The sequence below is a fragment of the Ursus americanus genome, chromosome 3, assembly GCF_024610735.1.
Source record: "Ursus americanus isolate L20-20 chromosome 3, mUrsAme1.1.p, whole genome shotgun sequence".
NCBI lineage: Eukaryota > Metazoa > Chordata > Mammalia > Carnivora > Ursidae > Ursus > Ursus americanus.
The window spans coordinates 47536430-47563619 of record NC_142129.1 but is presented as its reverse complement, the minus strand read 5'-3'; the positions used below and the strand labels follow the sequence as shown (position 1 = coordinate 47563619).

The following is a 27190-nucleotide window of genomic DNA, read 5'->3' as shown; positions in this document are numbered from 1 at the left end:
TCAGGGCAGGGGACTAGGGTGTGAAGGTCGGTCGCAGACAGCAAAGACACCACACCGGTGGACAGACGGACTGACGCTGCCAGGAAGACAGGCGGGGCGGGGCGAGCGACCGTGAGAACCCGAAGTCCCAGAAACCCGGGCTCCGGAGCCGGCGGGGACCCCGCGGGGAGCCCGCGAGCCCGGCCGAGGCGTGGCGAGGCCCCCTCCGGCCCTGGCCGCGTCCCGGGAGCTCGCTGGGGGCTGCGGGCTGGCGGCGTCGCCCCCGGCCCGGGCTGCGGCGGGTCCCTCGGCCTGGCGGCCAGACCGAGACGGGGCAGTGATCCACCCGAATCCGGCCCGGTCCGGAGAGGAGCCGCGGCGCCCGGCTCTGCGACTCAACCAGACGCGGGACCGAGCAAAGCCCTGAACGTCTCTGTCGAGAAAGGGTCGTGGTGACAGCAGTAACAGTACTATCGTGTCATACACCCCACATGATAGGATCAACCGAGATCATTTATTCAGTAAACACGCAGACAGACACCTCCTCCATGACGGGCGCTGCAGTAGGCTCTTTCATTCTAAAATATTTATCTTTATTCCTGTCTTTTTGGCGTAAATTTTATTGAAATATTGTGTACAAAACAAGTACATAAAATGAACAAAATGTAAAGTAAACACACCCCTGTAATCAGCGACAGATCAAGAAACAGAACATACCCAGCATCTCACTACCCCCCAAGGGGAGCCACTATCCTCACATTTAACACCAACAAATAGTTCTTTTCGTTCAACAAATAAATGTTACCGGAAGGGCATTGCACACCACCATTGAGATGCCAGTAGTAAGAACCTCCATCACCTAAGTTAGTCGTCCTTCAGCCAGAATGGGATTTGTCTGAGTCCTCGTTTTCCTGGATCTTTTCGAGGGACGGAAGACTTGGGTTCTCACCCCCACCCCTTCACAGAACACCTAGGCACTTCCCGGGATCCCTGGGTTTCCTCGGTGGAATGAAGACCTTTCACTCTGAGGACCCTTCCTTCTGTGACTAATGAGGGTAGTTAAATATTACTCAGAAAGACTAGGACAGATTGGAAGCATGGTCTGTTGCAGTATTTATTATTACTAAAACCAATATTATTAATACATTTATAATAATAACAACACATGTTTGAAGGTGACTGTCTCCAGTCTGAGGCTCCTCATAAATGTGGGGCCTGAGGCTCATCATAAAACCTCAAAGAGGTTCTATGACTTTAAATAACAACTGGAGTTTTCTTCAGAAATCTTCAGAGAAGAGTGTTTCTGCCTGTGGCAGCAGAATCTTCCTCATGAACAGCCCCTCAAATACCACAGGGTGGGAGATCAGAACGGCCCACCTTCATTGTTACCATGCACTGCCTTGAGTTCCAACCTAAAAATTGTTAACAGTGGAAAGCATGGATCCTAAGGAGTTTTTCCCCTGCATGTTCATTTCCCATTAGACAAGGTGATGAGTAAAGGTCCAGCCTATTTTCCTAGGCTGCCTGGCCTGGGAATGGCATCAGGTCAGTGTCCAGGAAAATCTCTTCAAACATCGGAAATCTTTATCCAGTAGAACTGAGTCCTTCACGACACCAACTCTTTCCCAGAGGAGTTAGACGTTTCCAGAACAGGAGCAGCATCAGGTGTGGAGAAAATGATGGAGTCACAATTCCTTACACACAAGTGGGGATTTACAGTTGACAAAGCACTGACCATTTCTCCATCTGCTTGGTGGACTTGCTATGAATATTTTCCTGGGTTTTGTTTTTGTGATGATGGAAAGGTATGGAATACAAAGACCCCTTGTTAATTTCGAAGGTGACTCTGGCTTTAGCTCAAGAGTCACACAGACTTAGATTTGAGTTCCCCTCTGCCACTTACTTGCTTTGTGACCTTGGGCAAGTCTGTTCATATTTCTAAACTTAAGTGTCCTCAACTCAAAAATGTGTATAATAGTATTACCTAGATAGCCCATACATAGGCTGTTGTGAAGTTTAAGTTCTAGGATGCAAATAAAACACTTAGCCAGTGCTTAGAGCATTGTAGATGACGTAATAGTTAGCTTTCACTATATATTATTATTGTTGTTGTATAATAGAATTCTTTTTTTAAAAAAGATTTTATTTAGGGGCTCCTGGGTGGCTCAGTCGTTAAGCGTCTGCCTTTGGCTCAGGGCGTGATCCCGCGTTCTGGGATCGAGCCCCACATCGGGCTCCTCCTCTGGGAGCCTGCTTCTTCCTCTCCCACTCCCCCTGCTTGTGTTCCCTCTCTTGCTGGCTATCTCTCTCTCTCTGTCAAATAAATAAATAAAAGACTTTATTTATTTATTTGACAGAGAGAGAGAGAGAGCACAAGCAGGGGGAGCGGCAGGCAGTGGGAGAGGGAGAAGCAGACTTCCCTCCTGAGCGGGGAGCCCGATGCAGGGCTCGATCCCAGGGCTCTGGGATCATGACCTGAGCCAAAGGCAGACACTTAACCGACTGAGCCACCCAGGCGCCCCTATAATAGAATTCTTCAGACATGGCAGAAATCATTCTGATTTGACAGTGATAAAACAGAAAGTACTGAACTACTAACATATGCTATATCATGGATAAATCTAAAAAACTATGCTAAGTGAAAGAAGTTAGACAGAAGAGACCACCTATTGTATGATTCCATGTATCTAAAACGTCCAGAAAAGGCAAATTTATCACGACAGAAAGTAGATTAGTGCTTGCCTGAAGCTGGAGGTAGGAAGGGGAGATTGACTGTAAAAGAGTATAAGGGATCCTATGGTAGGTGGGGGGGGGGGTGAAAAGGATCTAAAACTGATTTATTCTGTGCTCACTTCAGCAGCACATGTGCTAAAATTGGAATGATACAGAGAAGGTTAGCATGGCTCCTGCCGAAGGATGTTCATAAAATGTTCCATATTTAAAAAACACTGTTCATAAGGAGGAAGAATAGACTCCAGGTTTTCAGTGAGGTGTTCTTCAGACTATGGTGCAGTCCTTTGCCTCCCATTGGACAGGAGAGAAGGCAAACATCGGGGGAGGAGCTACTGTTAGAATCTCCATTAAATAAAGGATGGAGCTAAGACGAGTTAGAGAATGTAGAGATGGCGGTATCTTAAGGAGGGGGGAATGGGGTAAGAATAAGCTTTTTGGGAGATTGTAAGAGGGTTAAGTAGTAATTGTGGCTATGATTCAACTTTTAGTATTCTAAAAAGCTTTATATTCTTGGGGTCCCTGGATGGCTCAGTCAGTAGAACATGTGACTCTTGATCTCAAGGTCCTGAGTTCGAGCCCCATGTTGGGCCTGGAGCCTACTTAAAACAAAAATAAATACATAGGGGCACCTGGGTGGCTCAGTCGGTTGAGCATTGGACTCTCAGTTTTGGTTCAGGTCCTGGATCTCAGAATCCTAAGGTCCAGCGGAGCTCCCTGGGCTCCCTGCTCAGTGGGGAGTCTGCTTGAGATTCTGTCTCTCCCTCTGCTCCCCACCCCCTGCTCATGCACTTTCTCTCCCTCTCAAATAAATAAATAAATAAATCTTTAAAATAAATATAAAAGCTTTATATTCTAAAGCTTTATTCTTAGTAGTCTAAAAGGTTTAACATTCTAAAAGGTTTGTATACATCATCTTGTTTAAATTGCATAACATCTTATAAAATGAGTAGTGTTATCACCATTTCAGAGGTCATGAACTTGAAGCACAGAACAGGTAAATAACTTGACCCAAATCATAAGCTAGCATATGCCAGTCTGGACTGGAACCTGGGTATTTTGTTCCAGAGCACGGCATTTTACAACGATGCTATTGATGCATGTGGAAAGGGGAGAGTGGCATCAGGGGTCTGAGCAAAAATGGAGTTATGTGTGTGATCCTGGAATGTTCTGAGACTTTGCTAAGGATATGTGATGTTGTTTTATGTGCAAATAAGAACCGTATCAGACATGTTGGTGGGGGTGGACCCACTCAGTTTATTGCTGCTGGGTGCCATTTTTCTATATGAATATTTTAAAATGCCAGACAAGCCCTTCATTTCTGCATGTTTGAAGTGTGGCCATGCTTATTTCCCATAGCATGAATTGAGCTCATGTTTCTGAGACAACATTCAGACTAATTTAAACAATTCCAGAATCATAGCCCATGGTCCAAGCCACATTCCCCTCTCCTAGTCTCTTTCACAATGTCCCTCCTTCAGCCAAGAGTGCGCTTCCCACTCCAATTCCCATCCCTGGAAATCCTGCTCGATTTTTCAGTGGTATTTCCTCCACAGAGTCTAACGCCTTTCTGCCTCTCTGGATTAAATAGAAACAAAAACCGTGTTTTAAAGATCTCTCATGGTTGGGGGAGAGAGAGGGAGAATATGTGCCACATCCACACAGGACTTGGGAAGTAATGGATTAAAAAGGGCAATGCTTTCAAGGGCAGAAACAAAAACAAAAACAAAAACCCTGCATCTACTCTTTCTGTTTGGACAGTATGAATAGATAAAGTGGAAGTAATTTTCTTACTTCCTTCATTCTTTTGGTTTAAATGATCTAAAAAACCATTTGCACACGTGAAACAGGCAACTCGTAAGTTGAAATGAAAGGACTGTGAGTTTCTTGGATACTGTACAGGGATGAGAGGAGGTTGAAGGGAAAGTTAACATCATAATGGAAATATCAGAGAGAAGTGGACGAGGGATAACAATCTGGTAGTCTTGGGATGGGAAGGGGTATGATTTTTAAAAATCTTTACTGTTTTTGGTGTGCGGGAAGTACAAAATTACCGCATGCCTATATTAGAAGAAATCAAACTTTGAAGAAATATAGTGTGGGACGTTAATGCCCCACATTCCCTCCTCTCAGGTCACCCCAAAGATAAACAATGCAACAGTTACGGATATATTTCTCCAGATGCATGTACGTATAAAATACACATATATTTCCTATATACTCATCCATGAAATAAAAAGTCACTAATACCCGAGTGAGTTGTAGACATTTACTTACAGTTTCTTTTTGCATTTTAACGAATATGGAATCCTACCATATCTACTGTCTTTTATAACTCACTTTTTTTATTTAACATAAGCTTAGATCTGTTTGCCTGTGAACACAAATCTTTTACATACAGTATTTCTTGATATGTGTACTCATTATTTATTAACCTTTTTATTTATATCTTGACAAACGGTTGGGTTATTTCCACTTTTTCATTATCACTAAAATGACATAGTAAATATTTTTGAATGCATCTTGTAGGAAAATTTTCAAAAAGTGAGATTCTGGGGACAAGCGAAATAACTGTAAATTCATAAATGTCAAAATTGCCTCCAAGGAGGTTTTATCTGTTTTTTGTTTGTTTGTTTGTTACGTTTCGCCAATAGTCTGAGGGTAACAGTGTCCTTGTATGTTGTCATCGCCTTCCTTCAAAGTTCTTTTGGACAAACTGAATTATATAGAAAATAGGTTTCTGTATTTGAGCTTGACAGCGCATCACCTCCTTTGGGCTTGGCTGGAACAGGTGACGGGGCTTTGAAAGGCACAGCAATGGCAGGGAGCGCCAACGTGTGTCAGAGCGGAGGGGCAGGTGGAGCAAGGGCCTCCGGGGGTCGGGGTGTTTGCAGGGCTCCCCACAGCTCCAAGAGGCCAGGATACAGCCGCCCAGAGCCCGAGGCTTTCACAGCAGATGGCGAATCCATTTTTTTTTTTTAAAGATTTTATTAATTTATTTGACAGAGACAGCCAGCGAGAGAGGGAACACAAGCAGGGGGAGTGGGAGAGGAAGAAGCAGGCTCCCAGCGGAGGAGCCTGATGTGGGACTCGATCCCCGAACGTCGGGATCACGCCCTGAGCGGAAGGCAGACGCTTAACGTCTCAGCCACCCAGGCGCCCCAAGAGAATCCATTTTTAAGCTCAGGGAGGAAAGGGCTCGACAATCGAATTTCCTCCCAACAAATACGTACCGTTCGTTGTAAGGCATTCGCTGGCTGCAGCGCGGGCTCCGGGCCCTGCCGCCGCCACGCCCGCGACGCGAGTTCCCCACCGGCCACGCGGCAGCCGCGCGCCCTGCGGTTTCTCGGTGGGCTTGACCGTGAGCGCAGCCGGGACTGCGGGAGCCGCCGAGGCCGCCGGGTTCGCAGGCGCCGGGCCACGCCGCACCTGCCCGCAGCGGGGTTTGCGACGTGCATTCCCGCGCGTCTCGGGTTTGGCGGCGCCCAGGGGGCGGGGGACCCACAGCCGACGCCTGAGCGCCGCGACCGTTCCGTTCCTGCTTGCAACACACTCCTTTTCTGCCTGCGACCGGCAGGCCCACCTTCGCGTGGAGAATAGGCCCCACCTGCAGAGAGTAGAGGAAAAGAGACCCAGGCTGAACTAGACCGGTTCGGGTGCGCTGGGGAAATTGAGGCTGGGGTAGGAGCGGTAGCGCTTTGGGGCTCAGACCAGCCAGCCCACCCTTGGCCAGAATTACCTGTGTTCTTCATGTAGGGGATACTGCATCCATCACTCCTCCCTGCCAGGTCCCCACCTCGTCCAACTCTTCCTTGGGTCAGTGGACTGCAGAAGACTCTACAATGGGCCTAGTAAGCCATTTCTGGCCCAGAGTCATTGGCCAATACAGAATTTTGTAGCAGTTCAAATCAGTTGCCAACATGTAAAAATATTTGAAAATGAAATATCTGGCAACGCAATCAGCTCTGGAGCTGAGAATCTGGATTCCAGCTTCTCAATTTCCTAACATGACCAAGGACATATTTCTCATGGCTCCCACCAGGCTGCTCCCATAGGCATTAGTGTGTGTCTGGGCTGGAGTCCCAGAAGCCAGAGTGGGGGCATGCTAGAAAACAAATCCTTCTGGCTTCCTCTGATGCTCGATGCTGTGAATTGGCAAAGGTCTCCCAGTGTGTGGCAGAGTTGGGACTGGTACTCTATTCACAGAAGAGTGAAATGACTTGTCCAAGGTCACCCAGACAGGCAATGGCAAGGGCAAGTCTAGAGCCTACTTTCCTGACCACTGGCCAATTTTCTTGGCTGCCTGGGGCCTCAATACAGCACAGCCATTGGCTAAAGATGTTGCACCTGACTCTGACCTGGACTCCAGGGCTTTTGACTTAGTCGTCCTTGGTCAGACCCGCCAAATTTCCCTTGGCTCCATCTACACCTACAGAGTGGTGAGAATCCATAAGGGCTGGCGTGTGTCTTACTTTCAGCTTTCAGGTGCTGGGTTCTTGTGTAAGAAACTTTATAGACCTGTGGACAGCCGTTCCTCATCCATACGCACAGCCTGAAAATAGACCTGGCCGGTACTATAGCAATTGTACTTGAACGTGCTAATGTGATCCCATTGGAAATTGGTGCATCGAGCCATCAGGGGATTTCCCCAAACCTTCAAGCTTGCCACCTGCAGGGTAGATGGAAACCAGCAAAGTAAGGGCAGTATCACATGGTCCGCCCTGTCATAATTCTGAGTTTTGTCCCCCATTTTTCACTGGGGAGCCAGAAAGGATTGGCTAGACTCGCAGAGGGCCCACAGTGGTGGGGACTCCCTATCGTAAAACCAGTACAGGGAAACACGGTGGATGGAAAATGAGTTGTTAGAGATAATAAGTGGTGTGGGAAAGGAGAAATACTTCTGAAACAGCTTCTTATTTTACTTAGGGGCATTTCCCACCCAAGGCTAAAGCATGTAAAACAGGCCAGAGATCCTGATGTTTCTCCATCAAGGAAATAAAAGTTTGAAGCATTTATGTTAAGTTAGCATATGGAATATCTATCTGTAACTGCATTAGCTCTTCAGACATGTCCTCTTAACTCCCTAGCAGTGAACGGCTTCCAAAAGCTACATTTGTGTGTGTGTGTGTGTGTGTGTGTGTGTGTGTGTGTGAGAGAGAGAGAGAGAGAGAGAGAGAGAGAGAGAGAGAGAGGCTCAGTTTGGATTTAAAAACAAGAAGGCTTAACAATACCCACTCTATATGAAATTACCACCCCCTTTTAATAAGGTCCAAGATGTTTAATAGCTCACTTAAAGTCTCACAGAAAATTGAGAACAGAATAGAAACAGAAGAGTTGGCTGTTTTTCTGAATTGGTCTTCTGAGAAAGGCCTGTTCATTTTCATTCTATCTCTAGAGAAACTTCTCATTTGCCTTTTTCACAACCCTTCAACAATATCTCACTTAGAAATTATCGCTGTGCAGGTAAAATAATTTTTTAAAAGATCTTTTATTTCTTTGAGAGAGAGAGGGAGAAAGAGGGAGAGGGAGAGGGAGAGGGAGAGCATAAGCAGGGGGAGGGGACGAGGGAGAGGGGGAAGCAGACTCCCCACTGAGCAGAGAGCCTGATGTGGGATTCGATCCCAGGACCCTGGGATCATGACCTGAGCCCAAGGCAGACGCTTCACGGACTGAGCCACCCAGGTGCACCAAAATAATTTTTAAAGTGGTATAATGTATACATAAAAATAATTAGTTTGTTGGTTGTACTTTAGTAACTTTTTCTTTGGCCTGCCTGGAAAAAAGTTTAGTATAGACTGAAGTTCTACGAAGATGTTATATAATTTGTCAGGGGATTACCACACACACACACACACACACACACACACACACACACATATACACACACCCCCCCCACTTTATCACCACCCAGAAAAACTCAGAAATTTACATTTTCTTATAGGCCTCTCTCTCTTTCTTTCCCTCCTCTTTGCTGATCTTTTTAAAGATTATTTATTTGGGGTACAGACAGAGAGAGAGAGCACGAGCAGGGTGGTGGGGGGGCAGAGGGAGAGGGAGAAGCAGGCTCCCCACTGGGGCTCGATCCTAGGACCTCGGGATCATGACCTGAGCCGAAGGCAGACGCTTAACCCACCTAGGCAGGCGCCCCTCTTTGTTGATCTTTTTTAATTTGGAAAACAGGACCCCTACAATTTCCATTCTCTTGTAGGCCTTTGGTCCTTTTCGAGCAGTGCCCCATGATGTCAGAGAGTCAGGCTTCTTCCACCTCGTGGGTCCAGGATGTCAGGGCACAAGCCCCAGGCAGCAGGACAGAGGAACAATAAAGAAGACTGTGCAATGGGCTTATATATTTCTGTTTTTTTAAGGAAGGGGCCTGGAAGCTGCCATATGACATTTCTGCTGGTATTTGGTCTGCTGAATTTAGTCCAAAGGCTACTCCTAGTTGCAAGAGAGGCAGAGGAATGTGGTCTTTGACTTGAGAGCCATGTGGACAGCTGAAAGTTGGATGCTCTTTCATCATGAAAGAAGGGGAGACAGCTGTTTCTGTCATAGTAACTCTGTTACCAAGTGACTAGCACAGCGTAGGGCACACAGTAGGATGGCTGTAAATATTATTTCCACTCAGTCAAACCAAAGTGTCCTTTGGGGGTTTCTGGGACCTTCACCAGGAAGATTAGTAAAATCGGAATCTTCTGCTGGGCATAGGGACAAGGAAGTGGGAATAGAAGCTGGGGAGAAGGATTCGGGTAATTTTGCTTTCCAAATTTGCTGGACCTTTAAGTCAGCTCTCTGGAGAAAGGAGAAATCTTTGTAATATATTCCTTCCACCTCCCAAAGTTCCATGAGAAACTGCCCCTCATGGCGTTGTCTTCTCATGGCTTATACTGTCCACGTCCCATAGATACCGAAGAAAGTCCCACATCACCAAACCTTTCTCTCTTCCCTCAAAATAGAAAAGAGACTGGCAGGAATCATTCTCATTTGGCACTTTACAAGATTTGTGGCATGAAGCCAGGGCATCACTGTAAGGCCCCGGGCGGGACGCTCCTCAGTGACGCGTGTGAAGGAAGCCAGACATCTTGGAAGTCTTCTCATCTCCTGCTCTCCTCAATCCTGTCTACCGCTGTCCTCTCCCCCATTCCTATGATGCTGGTAAAGTGTTGGCGTGTCGCTAAGGACTGAGCAGGTCATGGCTTACCGTGTGGCTCCTCCCAGAGGGCGTACTCTTTACTGAGCAGAAGAAAACCTTTATGAGTTCAAAGATTAAAAGCTACAATGATAGGCAATAGGTCTCTATTTGGGGCAGTAACTATGTGAAGAAGGGAACACCTCTGTTATTCACACCCATTTTACACGGGAGGAAACAGGAGCTCCTGAAGGTTAAGTGACTCGTGCACGCCCACTATGGTGGCGCTGGTACCGAAACCCTGAATATAGGCTGCAACCACTGGTATATCTGCTCCAGGCATAGGGTGCTTGCTTCACTCGTCTTCCCTCCATGCCACGGAACTCCCTTAGGCTCACATTCAGGGAAGTGACACACCACAGTAATAATAGCTAACGTCTACTGGGGCTTAGTATATGCTAGACACTCTCGTAAGTGCTTTATAGGTACTAACTCATTTTGTTGTCCTATGGTCCCTTTTTACAGATGAGGAAACTGAGGCTTACAGAAGTTAAGTCACTTGTCCAACATCACATAGCTAGCATAGTGAGTGGCAGAGTTAGAATTAGAAGCCAAGCAATCTAACTTGAGTCTGTGCACGTAACTATTATACTAAACCGCCACGACATTTTTTCCTATTTACGGATCATCTGGCTATAGAGGGAAAATTCCATTAGCACCCTAGGCATGTCTTGATCTTCTCACTATCCTAGCTCCCAGTGAATGGAGTTACAGAAAGGACACAGGATCCTGGATGCTATCTGTGATAGCACTGCCAAGATGCAGCCAGATCATTCTTAATTTTGTTGTGCACCTACCACGTCCGTATTTGTTGAACTCTGGCAAATGCACCAGTGCTATGTAGTTATTTATTTCTGGGAAATGTTAGTCACCATGTAGGGAGGGGGCACAGACACATTATGGGTTCCCTGGACACCGTTCCCCCTCACTTTACATTCACTGCTGATTCTCACTGACCAAAGGTACAATATCGAGGGAGACAAATCGCAGATGCAGTAGGTGAGATAGGGACATTGCCACGGTGGGACACGTGGGAGTTTGCATTCACTGGGTACTCCCTGTAGGCCAGGCACTGTGCTAGGCCTTTTCCTTTAAAAAAATTTTTTTTTAATTTGTTTATTTATTTGACAGAGAGAGAGCGCACAAGCAGGGGGAGCAGCAGAAGGAGAAGCAGGCTCCCCGCTGAGCAGGGAGCCTGATGTGAGGCTCGATCCCAGGACCCTGGGATCATGACCCGAGCCGAAGGCAGATGCTTAAAACCGACTGAGCCACCCAGGCGCCCCATGTGCTAGGCCTTTTCCATTTCATATCACATTAAATCTTCAGAACAGCTCCAAGAGGCAGGCAGCTGTATCTTAGATCTAACATCTTGCAGCTTTGGTCTGCTCAAGGTCACTGGCTGGTAAGTGCCAGAGTTGGGCTTCAAGCTCAAGTCTGTCTGGCTTCCAAACGAATGCCCTTACCTTGTCACCAGCTATCTCTGAAGTATAAGAAATCTTGACTAGGCAAATTTGAGAGCACGCTTCCCCCATTGATCTGTTTTCATAGCAGCTGCAGATTATCCTGTATCTTCCCAAAGGTCCCTGAGATCTGTTTCTCTCCCTCCTGAACTCAAAATCCAGGCCTCACTGCCTTGCAGACTAGCTCCCGGCTGCTCCTTTCTGCTGGATCATAAGATCTCAGAATCCACATCCATAGGGAAAGTGGGTTTATAGCTATTGGAAGTTAAACTGCATATTTACAAGCCTGGGTTTTCCTTTGTCTCTCATTCACTAGCTGTGTGACCTCCGTTGCTTAACCTCCTAACCTCCGTATGCCTCAGTTTTCCTGCCTGTGAAGTAAGGAGCTCCATGCTCCCCTCTGAGGATTGTTGTGAGACATAAGTGAAAGTATGCCTATCATGTTCCTAACTTACAGCCTGAGCACATGCGCTTTTCCTTTTTCCACTGCTTGTACTGGGAAAAATGAGGGTTGTGAAGGAAGGAAGGAATAGAAAGAAAACTAATCCATTTTTGGGGGTGATCTGGCTCTTCAGGTGCTGATGGCCTATATTTAAGATGAAAATCGTGGCCTGACTGTTGCTGCTTGTGAAAGTACAGACCCCTTCCTTAGGGCCGAAGACCAGGGCAGAATTATATCCTGGATCTGGGTTTTTTTGGCTGTTTCCAGGCCTATTTTTAAAACAGTGACCTTTCTTTCCTCTTCTAATTCTTTCCAAGAAGAGTAAGGCTGACTCTAGAATAATTAGGAAAACATTCCAAAGTTGACATATTGCCAGTAATGGAAGTTATGAAACGACTGTAAGTCCATTATAATAAAAAGTTGCATTAATAGCACATTATGTTTTGAACACTTCTAAATTGTTGGTACTTTTTCCACAACCGTCTTTCCTTTGTCAGTACTGCCAGGCTTTAAGGATGGGACAGGGAGTAAGAATGATTCATTCATTCTGTAGGATTCTCTACAAAATTCACTCTTGCCTGTGAACAGTCTGAGACTTTGCTTCTTATTGTGGCTCTGTGACCTTGGTCAAGTCCTCTGAATTCTCCAAATCTTGGCTTCCTTAACTGGAAACTGGAAAGAACAACTCTGGCCTCTTCAACCTCATCAGGGACCACAGGAGGAGCAAACCAAATGCTGGACAGAGAAGTCCTTTGGAGCAGCCAAAACTAATGGAGGCATGTCAAGGATTAAGATGATGATACATGAATGCGTGTCTGAAGTGAGATGAAAGAAAAAATAAGAAACAAAGACAAAGATGTCAAAAGGAGTAACAGTGTTCCTTGCTTTGTCATTTGTTAGCTGAGTGATCTGGGGGGAGGCACTTAACCCTTTTGGGTCTTGGTTTCCTCATCTGTAAAATGGGGATTATATTAATAGCTGCTCTTCCTATTACATGAGACTATTTTATCAAATGGGACAGTGGGTGTGAAAATGTTACCCAAATAGGAAAAGACCAACTGTTTATTATTAATACTATTGATAGGAATGCCCGATGAAGTTCTTATTAGATAGAATAGTATTATTCTAGGCCTGCGACTAATTTAGCAACATTGGGAAATTAAATCAACCCTTTGAGATTACAGGTCATGACCTGCTAGCTTCCACAGGAGGGGGCTGAACCCAGAGAGTAGGAGCCTGGCTTCTGGCTTCACACTACTGGGGTTCAGTATCACCTCTGCCACTAACCGGCCATGTGATCTTGAGTAAGCATTTAACCCATCTTTGACTTGGTTTCTCCTTCTTACTTCATGGAGCTATAGGGATTAAGTGCTAGAATGCACGTAAAGCATTTAGAATAGTGCTCCATACACAGAAGATATTTATAGCTACCTTTACTGGGTATTTTTGGTAGCACCTTGGCCTCATGCTGCCTAATTTATAACATTAGCTATAAATTTAACTTATTAAATAGCATCCCAGAATATGTCTGATACTAGGAAAGTCTGACTGAATGAAAAAAAATCTCCATCTATAGCTACAAGTCTCAGGGCTTTTTGGCTCCTACTAAAGCTGCTTGTGTTTAGCCAGCCACCAACAAACGCCTAACGCACCATCTAGATATCCACAAAGAAAAATACTTGTGTATCTCAAGCTGGTGCTGGGTCCCTGCCCGTAGTCGTTGAGGGAGCCCACAGAAAATCTATTTCTGTGCCTCGATTTCCTCATTCCCCAATTACTCCCAAGGCCCTTTATTCCATTTTATCTGTTCTCTAGCAGGATGCATATCCAAACATGAAGGGCTGCTCTTCTCCACTCTGCAGCCAGCGAACCCATCACCATCTCAAGGCCTCTGACTCCCTTTCGTGAGAGAAATCTCTGAGGGGGGCAGGGTTTCCACTGTGCTCCAGCTGCTGCAGTCACAAAGCAGTTTCTGATCTGCCACCAAGTGAGGCATGTCCTTAGGCAGTGGATGAGTGAGAAGATGAGTGAGGAGCTAAATTAGATAATGACATCATTAGGTGATAATGACATCATTAGGTAATAAGTTAGTGCACAAAGAGATACATGGAGGAGATAAAATGGAAAGAACAAGAGTGAATAAACAGAGGCATAAACTTCTGTACCAGAGGCAACCAAACATTCCAGGCACAGTGGAGGATCATGGGAACTTAGAAACCAGGGTGATGGAATCCATGGGGGAGCAGTTTTTAAACTGGAGCGTACACCAAGATCACTCCGAGGGCTTGTTAAAACAGCCCTGGGGCTGGATCCCCCTCCAGAGTTTCTAATTCAATAAGACCGCAGTGGAACCTGAGAGTTTACATTTCTAACAAGTTCCCAGGTGATACAGGGACCACACTTGAAGAAACACTGCCAAAGGGAACGGGGAAAGTTGCTATAGTAGTTTATCAATGGGCCTCAGAACTAAGTGAGGCTCAAAAAAGAAGCTTTTGAGGGCTGTGGAAACAGGGTTGTCCAAGAGGCTCCCCAATGCCTGGGCTTCCTGCCCACGACAAATAGGGACGACGCATGTGTTGGGGGCGTGATTAATCATACTGTCTGACCGAGGGAATCTATAAGGCACCCCTACCCACAAGACCCGCTTTCTACAAGCCTCAACAGGTTGGGGCGGGGGTCCACGCCCTCTCGCAGAGGAGGAAGGAAGGTAGCCTATTAGGCGAGCTCCGTGCTACCTCCAACTCCTCACCCCCGCATGGTTGATGACCTGTCCCTAGAGGCCTAGGCCGAACCGCCACCCCCCCTTCCTGGGGTCTAGCTCAGAAGGCTGGCTCTTAGGGCGACGTGAGGCTGCCCTGGGGGAGGCGGATGGAGGGTTTGGGCTGCTGCCCCTGGCAGAGCCGCGGGATCCGAGCCAGCGAGGATGCCGGGACGCACCGCAACTTCCGCCTCTGGCGGTCGGCAGTGGGGGGCGCACCGAGACAGCAATTCGGGAGCTGCGCTTTGTCACCGTCGCAGCAAGGGGAGGGAGGGGAAGAGGGCGCAGAAAAGGGCCGCGGGGACTGGACTGGGCGGTCGACCGGCTTCAAGGCCAGAAAGGGACTCTCAGGGGACTCCAGGCCGCGCCTGGCACGGCCCTGTGGGAGAGAGGAAGGGACTGGGATTCGTGCGGGGCCAGCCTGGGCGCGCACCCCAGTCCTGGGCGGGTGACACCCTGTCCTCTGGGCCCACATCCCTCCTGCTCTCCCTTCACTACAACGAGCTCCTAATAGCCGGTACCCCACCCTCCGAAACTCACTGCCGCGGGCGCGTGCGCACCTCACTCACTCAGGGCCCGGCTTCTAAGCCGGGAACGCAGTCGCTCCACGTCGCGGCGCCCTCCGGCTCTTCCTGTTTTTAGTCCCCCCCCCCACCGTGTGCCCCGCTCCTCTGAGACTTACGGTAACAGCCCGAGCGGCTCCCGCCGGCACTCAGCTGCTGCAGGGGCCGCAGGCGCAGCCACCCATCGACCTGAGAAGGGTGGCCCCTGTCCGCGTCTTTCAGTCACATCCAAGGCACCTCAGTTGTCTGCGCTGTTAGGGAACGTAGTCCTTGGCCCTGGGCGCCCAGCGCTAACGGCAGAGAGAATCTGGCTTTTGCAGGCCGGACCACTGGGGTTAAGATCCTAGCTCGGCCACTCCCCAGCTGTGTGAGCCTGGGCAAGGTCCTTAACCTTTCTAAGAGTCACCTTCGCCGCTGCACAGCGCGAGGAACTGTACCCCATCGGGGCTCTGAGAAGCTCAGTAGGAGGAGTGGAACTAGTCCGGGTCAGGACAGGGCTCTATAAAAATCAGTCCCCAGAACTCACACAAGGGTTTTTCCATTTCGCTGGAGGGCGAGGCTTAGCCCGCCCAACTGGTTGGACTTCCTCGCCTGGGGGCGGTTCTCCTCCCCCCCACACCGGGAGACCGACTCCTCCGTTTGCAGGCCGGCGCCACCGCGTCTCCTGGCCTGAGTGGTAAGGGAGGAAGGGGGTGCTGCCTGCTTCTTGGCCCGGGACCCAGGAGAGACAGACAGACGGTCAGTGAGCGCACAGAAACACAGAAAGAAACCCGCACCAGGGAGGGAACATTTAGGGCCATTTAGGGCTAGTTAAGTGGTAGAAAAGAGATCCCATCGGGTAATGACGCCACCCCGATGGGGTCACCCTGACCAGACCGCAGTAGGCCGATTCGCTCTTCCTGAGCAGGAGTGAGAGTGGGGAGCACACTATGGGGGAAGGGGAAGGACTTTCAGGCTCATCTGGCCTTTGGGCAGTCCAGGGATTGGAAAGGGTTTGTGCCTGGACAAAATCTATTAAAAAACACAAAAACTGAAAACCTGCTCACGCCCTGTCCCACCCCATGGTGTACAGGACTCCCTGATAATAACTAGCCAGTTCCCTGCACTGCCCTTCCCCTTTATCCTTAGGCCAAACCAAGTTGTGCCTTTTACAGAAGCCCAGCCTGCCATTCTCTCTCCCAGCATGCACCTCCAGGGCCTAAGTTTTGAATGGAGGTGGATGCAGAGCCTGAAGAATATGTTCAGTCCAAGATGCAGTGTGGGGAGGCCTGGCCATACCCTCAAGTTTTGTCCCTTGGGCCAACAAATCCTGGAGGACAGTCTGAGGAAGGCAGCTGCCTTGGCAGGGAAAACACCCTGGTAAAGCCACACCCCCTATCAAAGGGATCTGGCTATTAGGTCTGGGGTTGGGTGGTTGAGATGGGGGCTATAGCCAGTAGAGGAATCTCAGAAACGGAAGGAAAACCTCAATGCCTCTGTGCATTTTCCTGGGGGAGAGGTTTGCCAGATATGTGAAAGGGCCACGAATCCCAGGAGGTTAAAGCAGGCAAGGATAACTCTGGTGAGTTTTGTCCCTTCCCAGATAGATGTTCAGGGCCTCAGTGGATTGTTATGGTCATAAAGGGACGGGACTTTGTCTCTTAGGGTTTCCAGAATCACTTGCTGTAGTTATCTTCCTGATATCTTGGAACTCACACCTGAGACCTCTTTCCCTCCTGCTCAGGAGGACAGGTGGGCTCTCCTACCCCAACTCCCTAAGGATGGCTTCAGCCTCCCTGCAGGCCCCTGCAAAATCCCTACCCAGCCTCTGATCCCTGTCTTAAAAGAGGGCAAGACCAGGAAGCCTTCTTCAGGATACATTTCCAAATGGTTTTGGACCATATTTTTCTTTACTCTTCTTCATGCTCAGAGTGAGTGGTCAGAGGTTAGTTGTACCCTTAACCCCTACTTCTCTCAACCCCGGTGAATTCACTGGGAGTGAGGAGGAGGAGAAAAGGCCTTGGCAAAAACCACAAGTGGAGTCTTTGAAAGGAAACACTCAGAATGCAATTCTTGGCATTTTCTAGGAGCTCCAGTTGTTGTGAGTGTGGCCTTGAAGCTAGAGGGATAGGGATTCAGTCCTGACTGTCATTTATATGTGAACCTTCTCTCGGTGCTTCAGATTACTCAGCTGCAAAATAGGGATGATTTATACTATCTTCTTCAGGCCTGTTGTGAGGATGAAAAGAGCTGATATAGCTGAAATGCTTAGAACAGTGATTATTTTTATCATGTGGGATCCCCAGATTTCCACATAGGGTTTCTCTTTGCCCTCTTGGGAAATCACGGATGAAGCAGGATGAGAACAGTCCAGGAACGTGGGCCCTGAGGCTTTTGCTTCTGAAGGCAGGTGGGCAACCTCTCTGAGAGGCCCCTGAAGCCACCTAGATCCCAGAAAGGGCAGGAGGTCTGTGGAGGATTGCCTTATGGAGAGTTAAGGCATTGTTGGGTGTTGAGGCGTCCCTGCAGGCCAGGGATGGACAGAGCCTTGGAAGGGGAGCTGGTCTAGTGTCTGACAAGGCCACTGATTCCCCTGTCACTGTGGGAGAAAAGGCACTGTGGCCTGTTGAGAACTTTTAAAGGAATGTTGTGTAGATTAAATGAGAAATGGGCTTGTAATGAAAGCAAATTTCAGGATAGTAATGGTGAAGGAAAAATCCATACCGTCTCTGCTGGGGGAGGAGAGGAATGCCTGGGCTTTGGTTGCTTGGATGTTGGGGGAATTGCCCCTCCATGGGAAAATGGACCCTTTTAGTTGGTGGCTTGAGGCAGGAGCAAGCCTTGAGCTCGAGGAGGTCCTCAGGCCTCCAGTACTGACTGCCCTGGCTCCTCCAGCTCTGGGATGGGCAAGCGGTGGGTATAGGAATAAAGGCAGCTCAGGCAGTTGTCTGAAGCTCAGGGTGGGAAAGCCACTGGGCTCGGGCTTATAGGAAAGGGGCTGATAGGTGTAGATGCAAGAGCTCTGCAGGGCTGGCTGGCTCCAAGGACCTAAGGAGCAGGGGTCAGAAAGCATCCAGTTTCCTGTCCCAGGCTCCTGGCCCTTCGCTCTGGGAGACACATAGAGAAGGGGTCCTTGTCCAAATCAGAGTCCCAGAAGCTGCAGGTTTTCCCTGCAGGAGAAACTGTTCTGTGGTCCCCACTGCAGTCGAGCGTGCCAGGGACTCCCTCCAAGGGGTGGGCGAGGGGTTGGGGGAAGTGAACGAGGCGTAATCTCCTGGCACTGGGAAGTCGGACCCCTGGGCATCTGAGATCCAGTGGACCTTGGTCCTGGAGGGGCACCCTACGTGGTGCCTCTGCGCTTTGGGTTCCCAGATGGGCGTTGGCAGCTGCCAGGGACAAGACACGGCCCAGCCCCACAAGTTCCCTCACCCTTATGATTCCTGCCTCGGAGACCCAGCCGCGCGGGAACTTCGATGTCCACGCCCGAGACAGGCTTGCAAGATAAACAAGGGCTGAAGATCAATATTCACGACAGCTGGGCAACGCTTATTGTTGAAAAGGAAGCTCCCTTTGTTCTTGCTTTTTACCAAAGTGAGAAGCAAAAACCATTTTTTCCTGAGCAAAATTTTGCCGGCACCGAAGCAGACAAACCAGCTTCCGCAAATCTCTGCCCCTTCCTTTCGGCTGGGACGAGTGCTCGCCGTTGGGAGGCCCCGCATCTGTCTGATAGAGATACCCAGGGCCGCAATCCACCGCACCCAAGCAGGGGCCGAAGGCCACTGAGGCATTCCGCACCCCCTGCCGTCGCTCTCCGGAGCGGGGTTTTCTTGGGAAGCGTAGCGACTCCAGCGGATCAACGCGTCTGGTGACCCAAGCCCGGCTTCCGATTCCATTTAACACAAGCCGCGCATCTTATCTCCGCGTCTCCTCCCCGGGGGTTCCCACCCACCCCCGGCCCAGCCCAGCCCGGGCGGAAGCTGAGCCTCGAGCTTTTGAAGTCCAGAGAATTTCAATCGGAGAGGAGCCGGCTGGACCTAAACCTGTCTTCTCAGCGGGGGAAGGGACAGCAGGCCCGCGGTGGTGGGGGAAGGGGGTCTTCCCTGCCGAGGGAGGTGAGAAGCAGTGGGAGCCCAGGCCGTACCCCACTTGGGCTGCTATCACCCCCTCTCCGCTTTCATGGGGTTTCCTAGGCCTCTGCTGGCCTCAGACATCACTCCCTCTGCGAATTTACCTTCCTTCTGGAACAGTGTCATGGGGAATAACCTTGATACAGTGATAACCACGCTGTTAAAATAGCCCTTCCCCCCATTAAAAAAAAAAAAGGCTAAACAGAAATAGTGTTCTTATTCAGTCCCCCCACCCCACCCCTCCCGTTTTCTTCCTCTTGTAAAAAATCCGACCTCTCTTCATCTGAAGTTGACAAAAGGATGCTTTTGGAAGAAGTGACATTTGGTTAAAATTTTTTGTTTTTTCCCCTTGTGCCAGAGGGTGCAATAGGCCCCCAGAGACCGGGGGGAGTTGAAGCTGCTTTGAAAGGGCAGAGGCAGAAGGCCGGAGAGGGATGGGGCAGAGGGGGCATCCCTGAAGCTTCAGATCGGAAGCCCAGAGGAGGCAGCCCCCCTCCCGGAGAGGTGAGCTCCCGCTGAAGCCTCCTTCCTCCCTGGGACGGCCAGGGAAGCCCGGCTTGGGTAGGCCTGGCCCAGGAAGGAGACGCAAGTGGTACCTCTTGATTTCTCAATCCTACTTGGCTTTCATCTGGCAGGGAAAACCCAGAGGAAAAGAGGATCAAACGAGGAGCACTCCCATTGAATGCAAAGCTGGGGGCGGGGCGGGGAGCCCGGAGTCCCTCTGCGGACCGGGCCCCAAGGAGCTGAGCGCAGCGGGGGAGGCTGTGAGAAGGCGGCAGGCTCAGGGGCGGGAGCGGAGGGTGGGCGAGACCCAGGCTCGGTGCCGGAAGGGCCCAACTGAGGCCGCTCTAACACAAGCGCTGCGGCCTCGACTTTGACGGGAAAGAGAGGGCAAGCCAGGTGCTCCCTCAGGCTCTGGCTGCTGGCTGGGAAGGGCAAGGCGTGACGGGATCCTAGGACAACTCAGCAACGCAGCAAAAGGCTCTAGGATTTGATCCCCTCCACTCCCAGTCGCTCCTGTCACCTTTATGGTAGTCCCTAGGAGTTTTGAGCTAGCTGTGCTCAGCAGATGGTGGCTTTGGGAGTCCCAGGGAGTGGAGATGTTTATGCCGCCGTTACCTTCCGGATCCTCCTGTCCCCCCACCCCCACCCCAGGCGAGGTTAATGAGCACCTTCTGACTGAATAGGGGAAGTAGAAAGCAGGAGTGAGAAGAGAACTTTTGTCTTGCATGAACCCCTTGCTTCTTCCACAATCTCCACAAGCCCACAGATGGGAAAACTGAGGCACGGGAAAGAGGGAGAAGAGCAGAGAAAGAGAAAGGAGGAGGAGAACAAAGTAAGAGATAGAAGAAGATAAAAAGATAGTGATACACTTTTCTTTAGAATCTCAGAAATTGGGGCTTTGTCTTCGGAGGTGGAGAAGAAAGGGCGGGGGCAGAGAAAGGAGAGTTTTAGGGATAGCACGGTAGAAAAGGGGCCTGCCTTCTGCCCTCAGGAAAGTGGGGAGAGACCTAGCTGCCCGGCCTGGCCCCAACACACTTGTTCAGAGCTGGAAAGGGATCAGTTTTCTAATGGGTTCTAGCGTGCCTTCCCTGGAAGAAGACCTGAAAAGGAGCCTGTGGCTGTTCCCAAAGACATCAAGCACTACAACTCCCCCAGCCTTGCCTCGGAGGCTCCCCTTCGGTCCTCAAAGATTTATGAGCGCCCCTAGTCATTTGCTATTGCAGGACATTTTCCTTGACTTCTCTCTCTTCACCCCGCAACGCCACTGAAGCCCATGGGCAGGATCTGGGGGAGAACCCTGTAAGCCAAAGCACTGCGAACCCCAATGCCATGTGCTGGGGCACTCTCAACCCCTGCCCCCGATCTCCGGGTGAGAACAGCACCTTCTTCCAGCTTGGAGTCTCTGGTGCTGCCACAGTAGCGGCCGCCTTTCTCAGTGCCTCTTCCCTCGCAATACCTGTTTCTGGAGGAATTCGTTGACTCTGAACGAATACCTTAAAATATGGGCAAGAAAAGAAAAAAAGGCCACTCTTAGAACCTCTCCCCACCCTACATACCTGAAGTGCAGGCGAGGCCCAAGCAAATGGGAAAACGATTTCTTCTACGAATAGCCACCTGGAGGTCAAACCGAGCTGTGGAAAGCTTAAGGCCACCTAGATGGGGAATGGGAATAAGAAAAAAAAAATCAGCAAACATTTGGAGTCAGCAGCCAAGACAGGTCCTTAAAGAAAAAATATTAAGGCATTTATCTTCTGCCCCTTGGGGTAGAAAAATAGCAAAGTTCTGTTAGTTTCCAGGAGGAGGGAGGCATCTGGGGGTAGAGGGCAGGAGGAAGAGAGAAGATACCTCAGGCTCCAGCTCTCCAGACAACTGGGGGGTTGGGAGGACGGAATATGTTTTTCGGTAGCTTGTAAAAAGACTTTGGAGCCCCTAGGAGGTTAGCTCGCCAGGACAGGCAGTTGTAATAATGACGAGAGAAGCGAGGCTTGTGAGTCGGCCTTCACACTTTTAAAATGCAGTTATGGATTCTCTCATCAGATCAAGGCACCAAGTTAAGAAAACAAAAGCCAAAACAACAATAAAAAAAAAATCAGAAGCTTATTCAATTACCGAGTCCCGCAGCTCTTGCGGAACTCGCCGAGCGCCTTAAGCTCTCTTTTTCTTTCTGCGGAATTCCATTTGCATGCCCTCTGCCTGGGTGTCTCCCTGTCTCAGTGTGTGTGTCTCTCTGTCTGTTTTCACACTCTCCTCCCCATTCGAGCGAGGCCCACACCTGGCGCATCACTGCCGAGCCATTAGCTGCGGGTCTCCTTTCATCTTCGCTGTGGCAGACGTTTCTATTTATCCACTTGCGCTCGCCGAGTGGCGTCACCAGCGGTACTGTAATGACGATTGCAGCAGGAGGATGACAGCTTAGAAAGAAGAGGGCAATGGGGCTTCCTCCCAGAGGCGGTGCGGCACAGAGGAGCGCTCGCATCACAAGGTGACCCCAGCTCCCCACCGCCACCACCGCCGTCACCGTCGACATCGCGCTCCGGCCGCTCGGCGCCCGCCCAGTCGCCTGGTCTCTCTTTCTCCCTCCCGCAGCCAAGATCTGTCGGACCGCTGGGGACCCCGGGGAGACGGGGGCTAGGAGTCACTTGGGGCTTCCTCCCTCCCCCCTCCAGCAAGCCCCGGGATGGAGAGCCGAAAGGACATGGTTATGTTTCTGGATGCGGGTCAGCTTGGTACTCTGGTTGGCAAGAGGGTCTCCAATTTGTCTGAAGCCGTGGGCAGCCCGCTGCCTGAGCCGCCCGAGAAGATGGTGCCCCGTGGTTGCCTGAGCCCGCGGGCTGGCCCTCCGGCCGCCCGGGAGCGCGGCGGGGGAGGCCTGGAGGAGGAGCCGGTCGACGGACTAGCAGGCAGCGCTGCCGGGCCGGGCGCCGAGCCTCGGGCAGCCGGGGCTGCGGTGCTCGGCCCCGGACCTCCGGCCCCCTCCGCCGACAGCCTCTCGGGTCAGGGGCAACCTAGCAGCTCGGACACCGAGTCGGATTTCTATGAAGAAATCGAGGTGAGCTGCACCCCGGACTGCGCCACGGGGAACGCCGAGTACCAGCACAGCAAAGGTAGCCACCGCGCCCCTTCTCTCCCCGGGCCTCCCACCGCGCCCACCTTGCACTTCGGCTCTGGAGGGGAGGAACACACTCCTTTCCCCCAGGGCAGGGTGGCTGGGGGGACCCACCTGAGCGACTCTCCCCTGTTATCTGCACCCTGGCGGGGGTCTCCTGTGCTCTGGCATTGGTGGGACCCAGGGTGACAGCTGTGCTTTGCGGGGAGAGGGAGACGCAAGCCCTGGGCTTGAGGGGGGATTCGAAGTGCACCCCAACCCCCCAGAGTTTTGTGGCACTGCTTCAACTACTCCGGGAAGACACCTTCCCCGGCGTGGGCGAGATCAAACGCGGGTCGGGGCAGTTTGTGGCTGGAGGGGTGTAAGGCGCATCCAGGCGCGGAAGCCGGGAGTCCATAAAGGACCGTAAAATCGCGGCCGACTCGGGCTGCCTGGGTGCTGCAGCCCTCCGACCAGTTTGCACGTCGGTCAGAGGTCCAAATTACCTTGTCACTTCCCGGGCTCGGTGGCGCCAGGTCGGAAATGGTCCCAATGATCTAATTGCCTTTGGTCTCCGGTTGCATTTGAAAAGGCAGAGCTCTGGCCCTCCCCCATTCCCCTTTCCTTGCTAGTCCCACTTCTCCACCCAGAGGAAAAGGAGCTGCAGGGGGCAGGAGCCCCACCCTTCCTTGGGTTAGACCCAAAAGGAGGGGTGCTGTCACACTGCTTTAACTGGAGAACCCCTCCCTGACCGGGGGCTAGTTTGTGGGGGAGGTGGCCAGGCAGGGAGTCTCCCAGAGAGGGGTGGAAAGCTAGTAGAAGGGAGAGCCTACCAGCAGACACTCCTCCACAAAGCTGTGAGGGTAGATGGGACGGCCCTGGTATGGACGAAAAACCAGCCCCTCACCTTGGCAGCCAACACCAGGTTGAGCACCCACATCCACTCATTACCATCTTGTCCATTCAACCCAGATTCCCTAACCACAGCATGCCCTCCGGACAAGCCATACGCCACTCAAATATACCAAGGTAATATGATATTCCTACCCACACTCCTATGCCATCCCTGCAACGCATGCAACCTAGTACACATGCCCACACCTGCACTGGCAGCCTGGCACACACAAAAGCAAGGACTCAGCTTGTGTGTAGCATCCTACAATGCGCTCAGACCAGAGCTCACCACACTCCAGCACAAAGGTGCATTTCAACTTGCCTGTCAGATACGGACCTCCTTGTCCACTCCTGCCAATGGTGGGCAGAGAGCTCAGAGGGGCTGCCTCCAGTCTGTGCCTCAGGGCAGGTGGCCAGGGTGGCTGAGGTTTCTGTACCTAGCGGGCCTTGAGACAGAGGTCTCCCAAATAGCAGCCCAGCCAGGCCTAAGGGCTGCTTTGTGCTCCTCTGAACGGTGAGCCTCCTTCCCTCTCTTCCTGTGTTCTCAAAGTCCCCTGTGTCTCAGTGGAGGCAGAAACTGAGGCTACTGAGAGGAGGGGGTCCCTTTCTACCCCCCCCCACTCACACCCTGGGCCTACAGCCCCACATCAGCAGTGTTTTGTGTGTCTGTTGTGTGTTCTGTGTGTGCATGTGCTCTGGGCTCCCTATGCAGGGCCCAGCTCAGAGGCACTGGCCAGCAGTCCCAACAGCGGCAGCGAGGCCCCCAAGAGCAGCAGCAGCGGCAGCTCACAGGGCACCCTGGCCTGCAGCGCCAGTGACCAAATGCGCCGCTACCGCACCGCCTTCACCCGGGAGCAGATTGCCCGGCTGGAGAAGGAGTTCTACAGGGAGAACTATGTGTCCAGGCCGCGGAGGTGCGAGCTGGCCGCCGCCCTAAACCTGCCGGAAACCACCATCAAGGTATGAGCTCTGGCGACAGGGAGAAGGGGTGCCCCCACTCAGTAGGAAGTACATGCTTACTGTCCACTCCCTAAATCCTGAGCCAAGAATCAGGGCCTGGGGTCTCCCTGCCCACGTGGCTGCTAGGCAGGGGGTGTCCAGGCCTGGGGCAGGAGCCAGGTGTGTGCAGATTTACCTTCCCGACAGTCTCTAGGCTGGAACTGCTGGCTTGCGGTTGACTCTGTCGCTTTTCTAGCCAAATAAACAGTGGGAATGGGGTGCCTTTGCCCCCGAGAGCTAGCGGCTGTTAGGGGAGGTGTTTCTGGGGAATCGCTGCCTGCCGCCTCAGACCGGTCTACCCCACTACTTGCGCGCCCACACCGGGTTCTGGCACCCCAGGGGTCCTGGCCGCGTCGCAGAGGGAAGGAGGGACACGGACTGAAGCCACTCCCTGAACCCTCCATAAGGGATTCCAGCTCCAGGTGGTGGTGGTGGGATCTGCCCCCCCTCCTACCCCGCCCAGAGGGTCCCTGCCGCCGCCCTTCCCTGCGCTACCGGCATCATCCCCTGCGGTGGGGCAGGACTTCTGGGCTCCGCGCACCGGCCGGGTGCGGCCGCCGAACCTGCTCCTCTCCCCGCCAGGTGTGGTTCCAGAACCGGCGCATGAAGGACAAACGGCAGCGGCTGGCCATGACGTGGCCGCACCCGGCCGACCCCGCCTTCTACACGTACATGATGAGCCACGCGGCGGCCGCGGGCGGCCTGCCCTACCCCTTCCCGTCGCACCTGCCCCTGCCCTACTACTCGCCCGTGGGCCTGGGCGCCGCGTCCGCCGCGTCCGCCGCCGCCTCGCCCTTCAGCGGCCCGCTGCGCCCGCTCGACACCTTCCGCGTGCTCTCGCAGCCCTACCCGCGGCCCGAACTGCTGTGCGCCTTCCGCCACCCGCCGCTCTACCCCGGCCCGGCTCACGGACTGGGCACGGCGGCCGGCGGCCCCTGCTCCTGCCTCGCCTGCCACAGCGGCCCGGCCAACGGGCTGGCGCCCCGCGCCGCCGCCGCCTCGGACTTCACCTGTGCCTCCACCTCCCGCTCGGACTCCTTCCTCACCTTCGCGCCCTCGGTGCTCAGCAAGGCCTCCTCCGTCGCGCTGGACCAGAGGGAGGAGGTGCCCCTCACCAGATAAGGGGCCGCCCGCGGGCTGCAGGCTCCAGGAAGCCCGTGGGGGGAGTCCCCCGCGGGGACTCAGCCAGCGCCCCTCCCCGCCCCCAGGGCACCGAGGGGAAAGAGGAGGGCCGAAAAGGACCAGAGGGACTCGGCCTCGAGGATCGGAACGCCCGGGAAGCGGCCATGGCTGGCGCGTTTGGGGAGCAGGAGTGGGGATGGGGACGCGGAGGCTGAGAGACCTTCCTCTGGGGCGGCCCCTCTTTGCCGTTTTTCACCGGACCCATTGCCCCTGACCGGGGTCGAGGCCGTGGCGCCAAAGCCAACCAAATTTAGTAGCAACAGCAACCGATATCCAGCCCCTCAGTCCCTCCTCCCACCCCCACCTTCCACCCCTGCCTCAACCGGGACCCCCCACCCCCATCCCCAAGGCCAAGCCCAAGCCCTGGAAAGGAAATTGCTGTCTCTCTGAACAAAATGCTGTGTATGCAGAGCAGATAGAGATTAATCTTTGCCAGCTTTTCTAAGGCATGGCAAGGGGCTTGTGGATCGCAATGCACCAGCCATCTGAGGGGAGAGACTGAGAGAGGTGATTTACTGTCAGGAGGATCCTGGCCCTCCCATGGAACCTAGGGCCTCTCTTGACTTCCTGGAGCCTGGGTTACACATTTTCTGGTTCTGGCATCTACCAGCACCTGATCTCTTTACTCTCTCCTCGCTTCCTGATAATCTCTCAACTTGCAACTCCGCCTCTACTCCTATTTCCATCCCACCCCCACTTTTTGTTTAACACTGGCAGAGAGGCTGCCGAAGCCTCAGGGCCTCTTGGCAGCTTCTACCAAGTCTCTCTTCTCCCTGGGCCCAATACACACCCTGATTAGCAAGTGATGTGTGTGAGGAGGGCTTTTGAATGTTGAATGTATAATAATGATCACCATGCCGTGGGCCACGGAGTCCAGAGTTGAGCTGTTAACAAGGCGCCCAGGGAAGAGCTTAGGGAGCAGGGACCTCGTCTCCCTCCCTCAGTATCTGCCAGCAAATTAGAGGCAGTTTCGAGCTTTTGCCTGTTCACCTTCCCTTCACCAAGAGCTTTCTGGCTTTCCCTTTGCAGTTGGCATTTTACATCCTTCTTCCTCTCATTTTTCTCCCAAGCTGCCACTGGGGCTTGGCTTTCAGGTACTAGCAGGAGCCTTCGGCCCCTTCTGGGGACCTCATCTTTCCCCTTCACCGGGGTGTGTTTGGGAGCCCTCCCAAACTCTCACTCTCACACTCATTCTTGCAGCCAGTTTTCGAGGGATGGGAGAACGTGTACCCCTCCATAACAAGCTTCACTCTGACTGGGAGGGAGTGGTTCTTCCTGTAGGGAATGAGTTTGGTTTGGTTT

General features: G+C 51.9%; 1 protein-coding gene and 2 pseudogenes across 1 annotated transcript; 2 read left to right on the top strand and 1 right to left on the bottom strand.

Annotated features, from left to right (window-relative positions):
- Positions 1-22204, bottom strand: LOC148110383 (uncharacterized; annotated as a pseudogene).
- On the top strand, positions 2824-2921 carry LOC123789730 (U6 spliceosomal RNA; annotated as a pseudogene).
- Positions 22205-22300: 96 nt separating the features above from the next.
- EVX1 (even-skipped homeobox 1) lies at positions 22301-25828 on the top strand. The gene is made up of 3 exons (XM_045793647.2): positions 22301-22832; positions 24420-24667; positions 25289-25828. Exons 1-3 carry the CDS (start codon positions 22406-22408, stop codon positions 25826-25828), a joined length of 1215 nt encoding a protein of 404 aa, XP_045649603.1. The 5' UTR covers positions 22301-22405.
- The last annotated feature ends 1362 nt before the right edge of the window (positions 25829-27190 follow it).

Bases quoted from the DNA above. Each gene is read 5' to 3' on its own strand.
- EVX1 (XM_045793647.2), top strand. From the start codon at position 22,406: ATGGAGAGCCGAAAGGACATGGTTATGTTTCTGGATGCGGGTCAGCTT. The intron at 22,833-24,419 runs GTAGCCACCGCG...CTCCCTATGCAG, and splicing joins CGAGTACCAGCACAGCAAAG to GGCCCAGCTCAGAGGCACTG. The intron at 24,668-25,288 runs GTATGAGCTCTG...TCTCCCCGCCAG, and splicing joins TGCCGGAAACCACCATCAAG to GTGTGGTTCCAGAACCGGCG.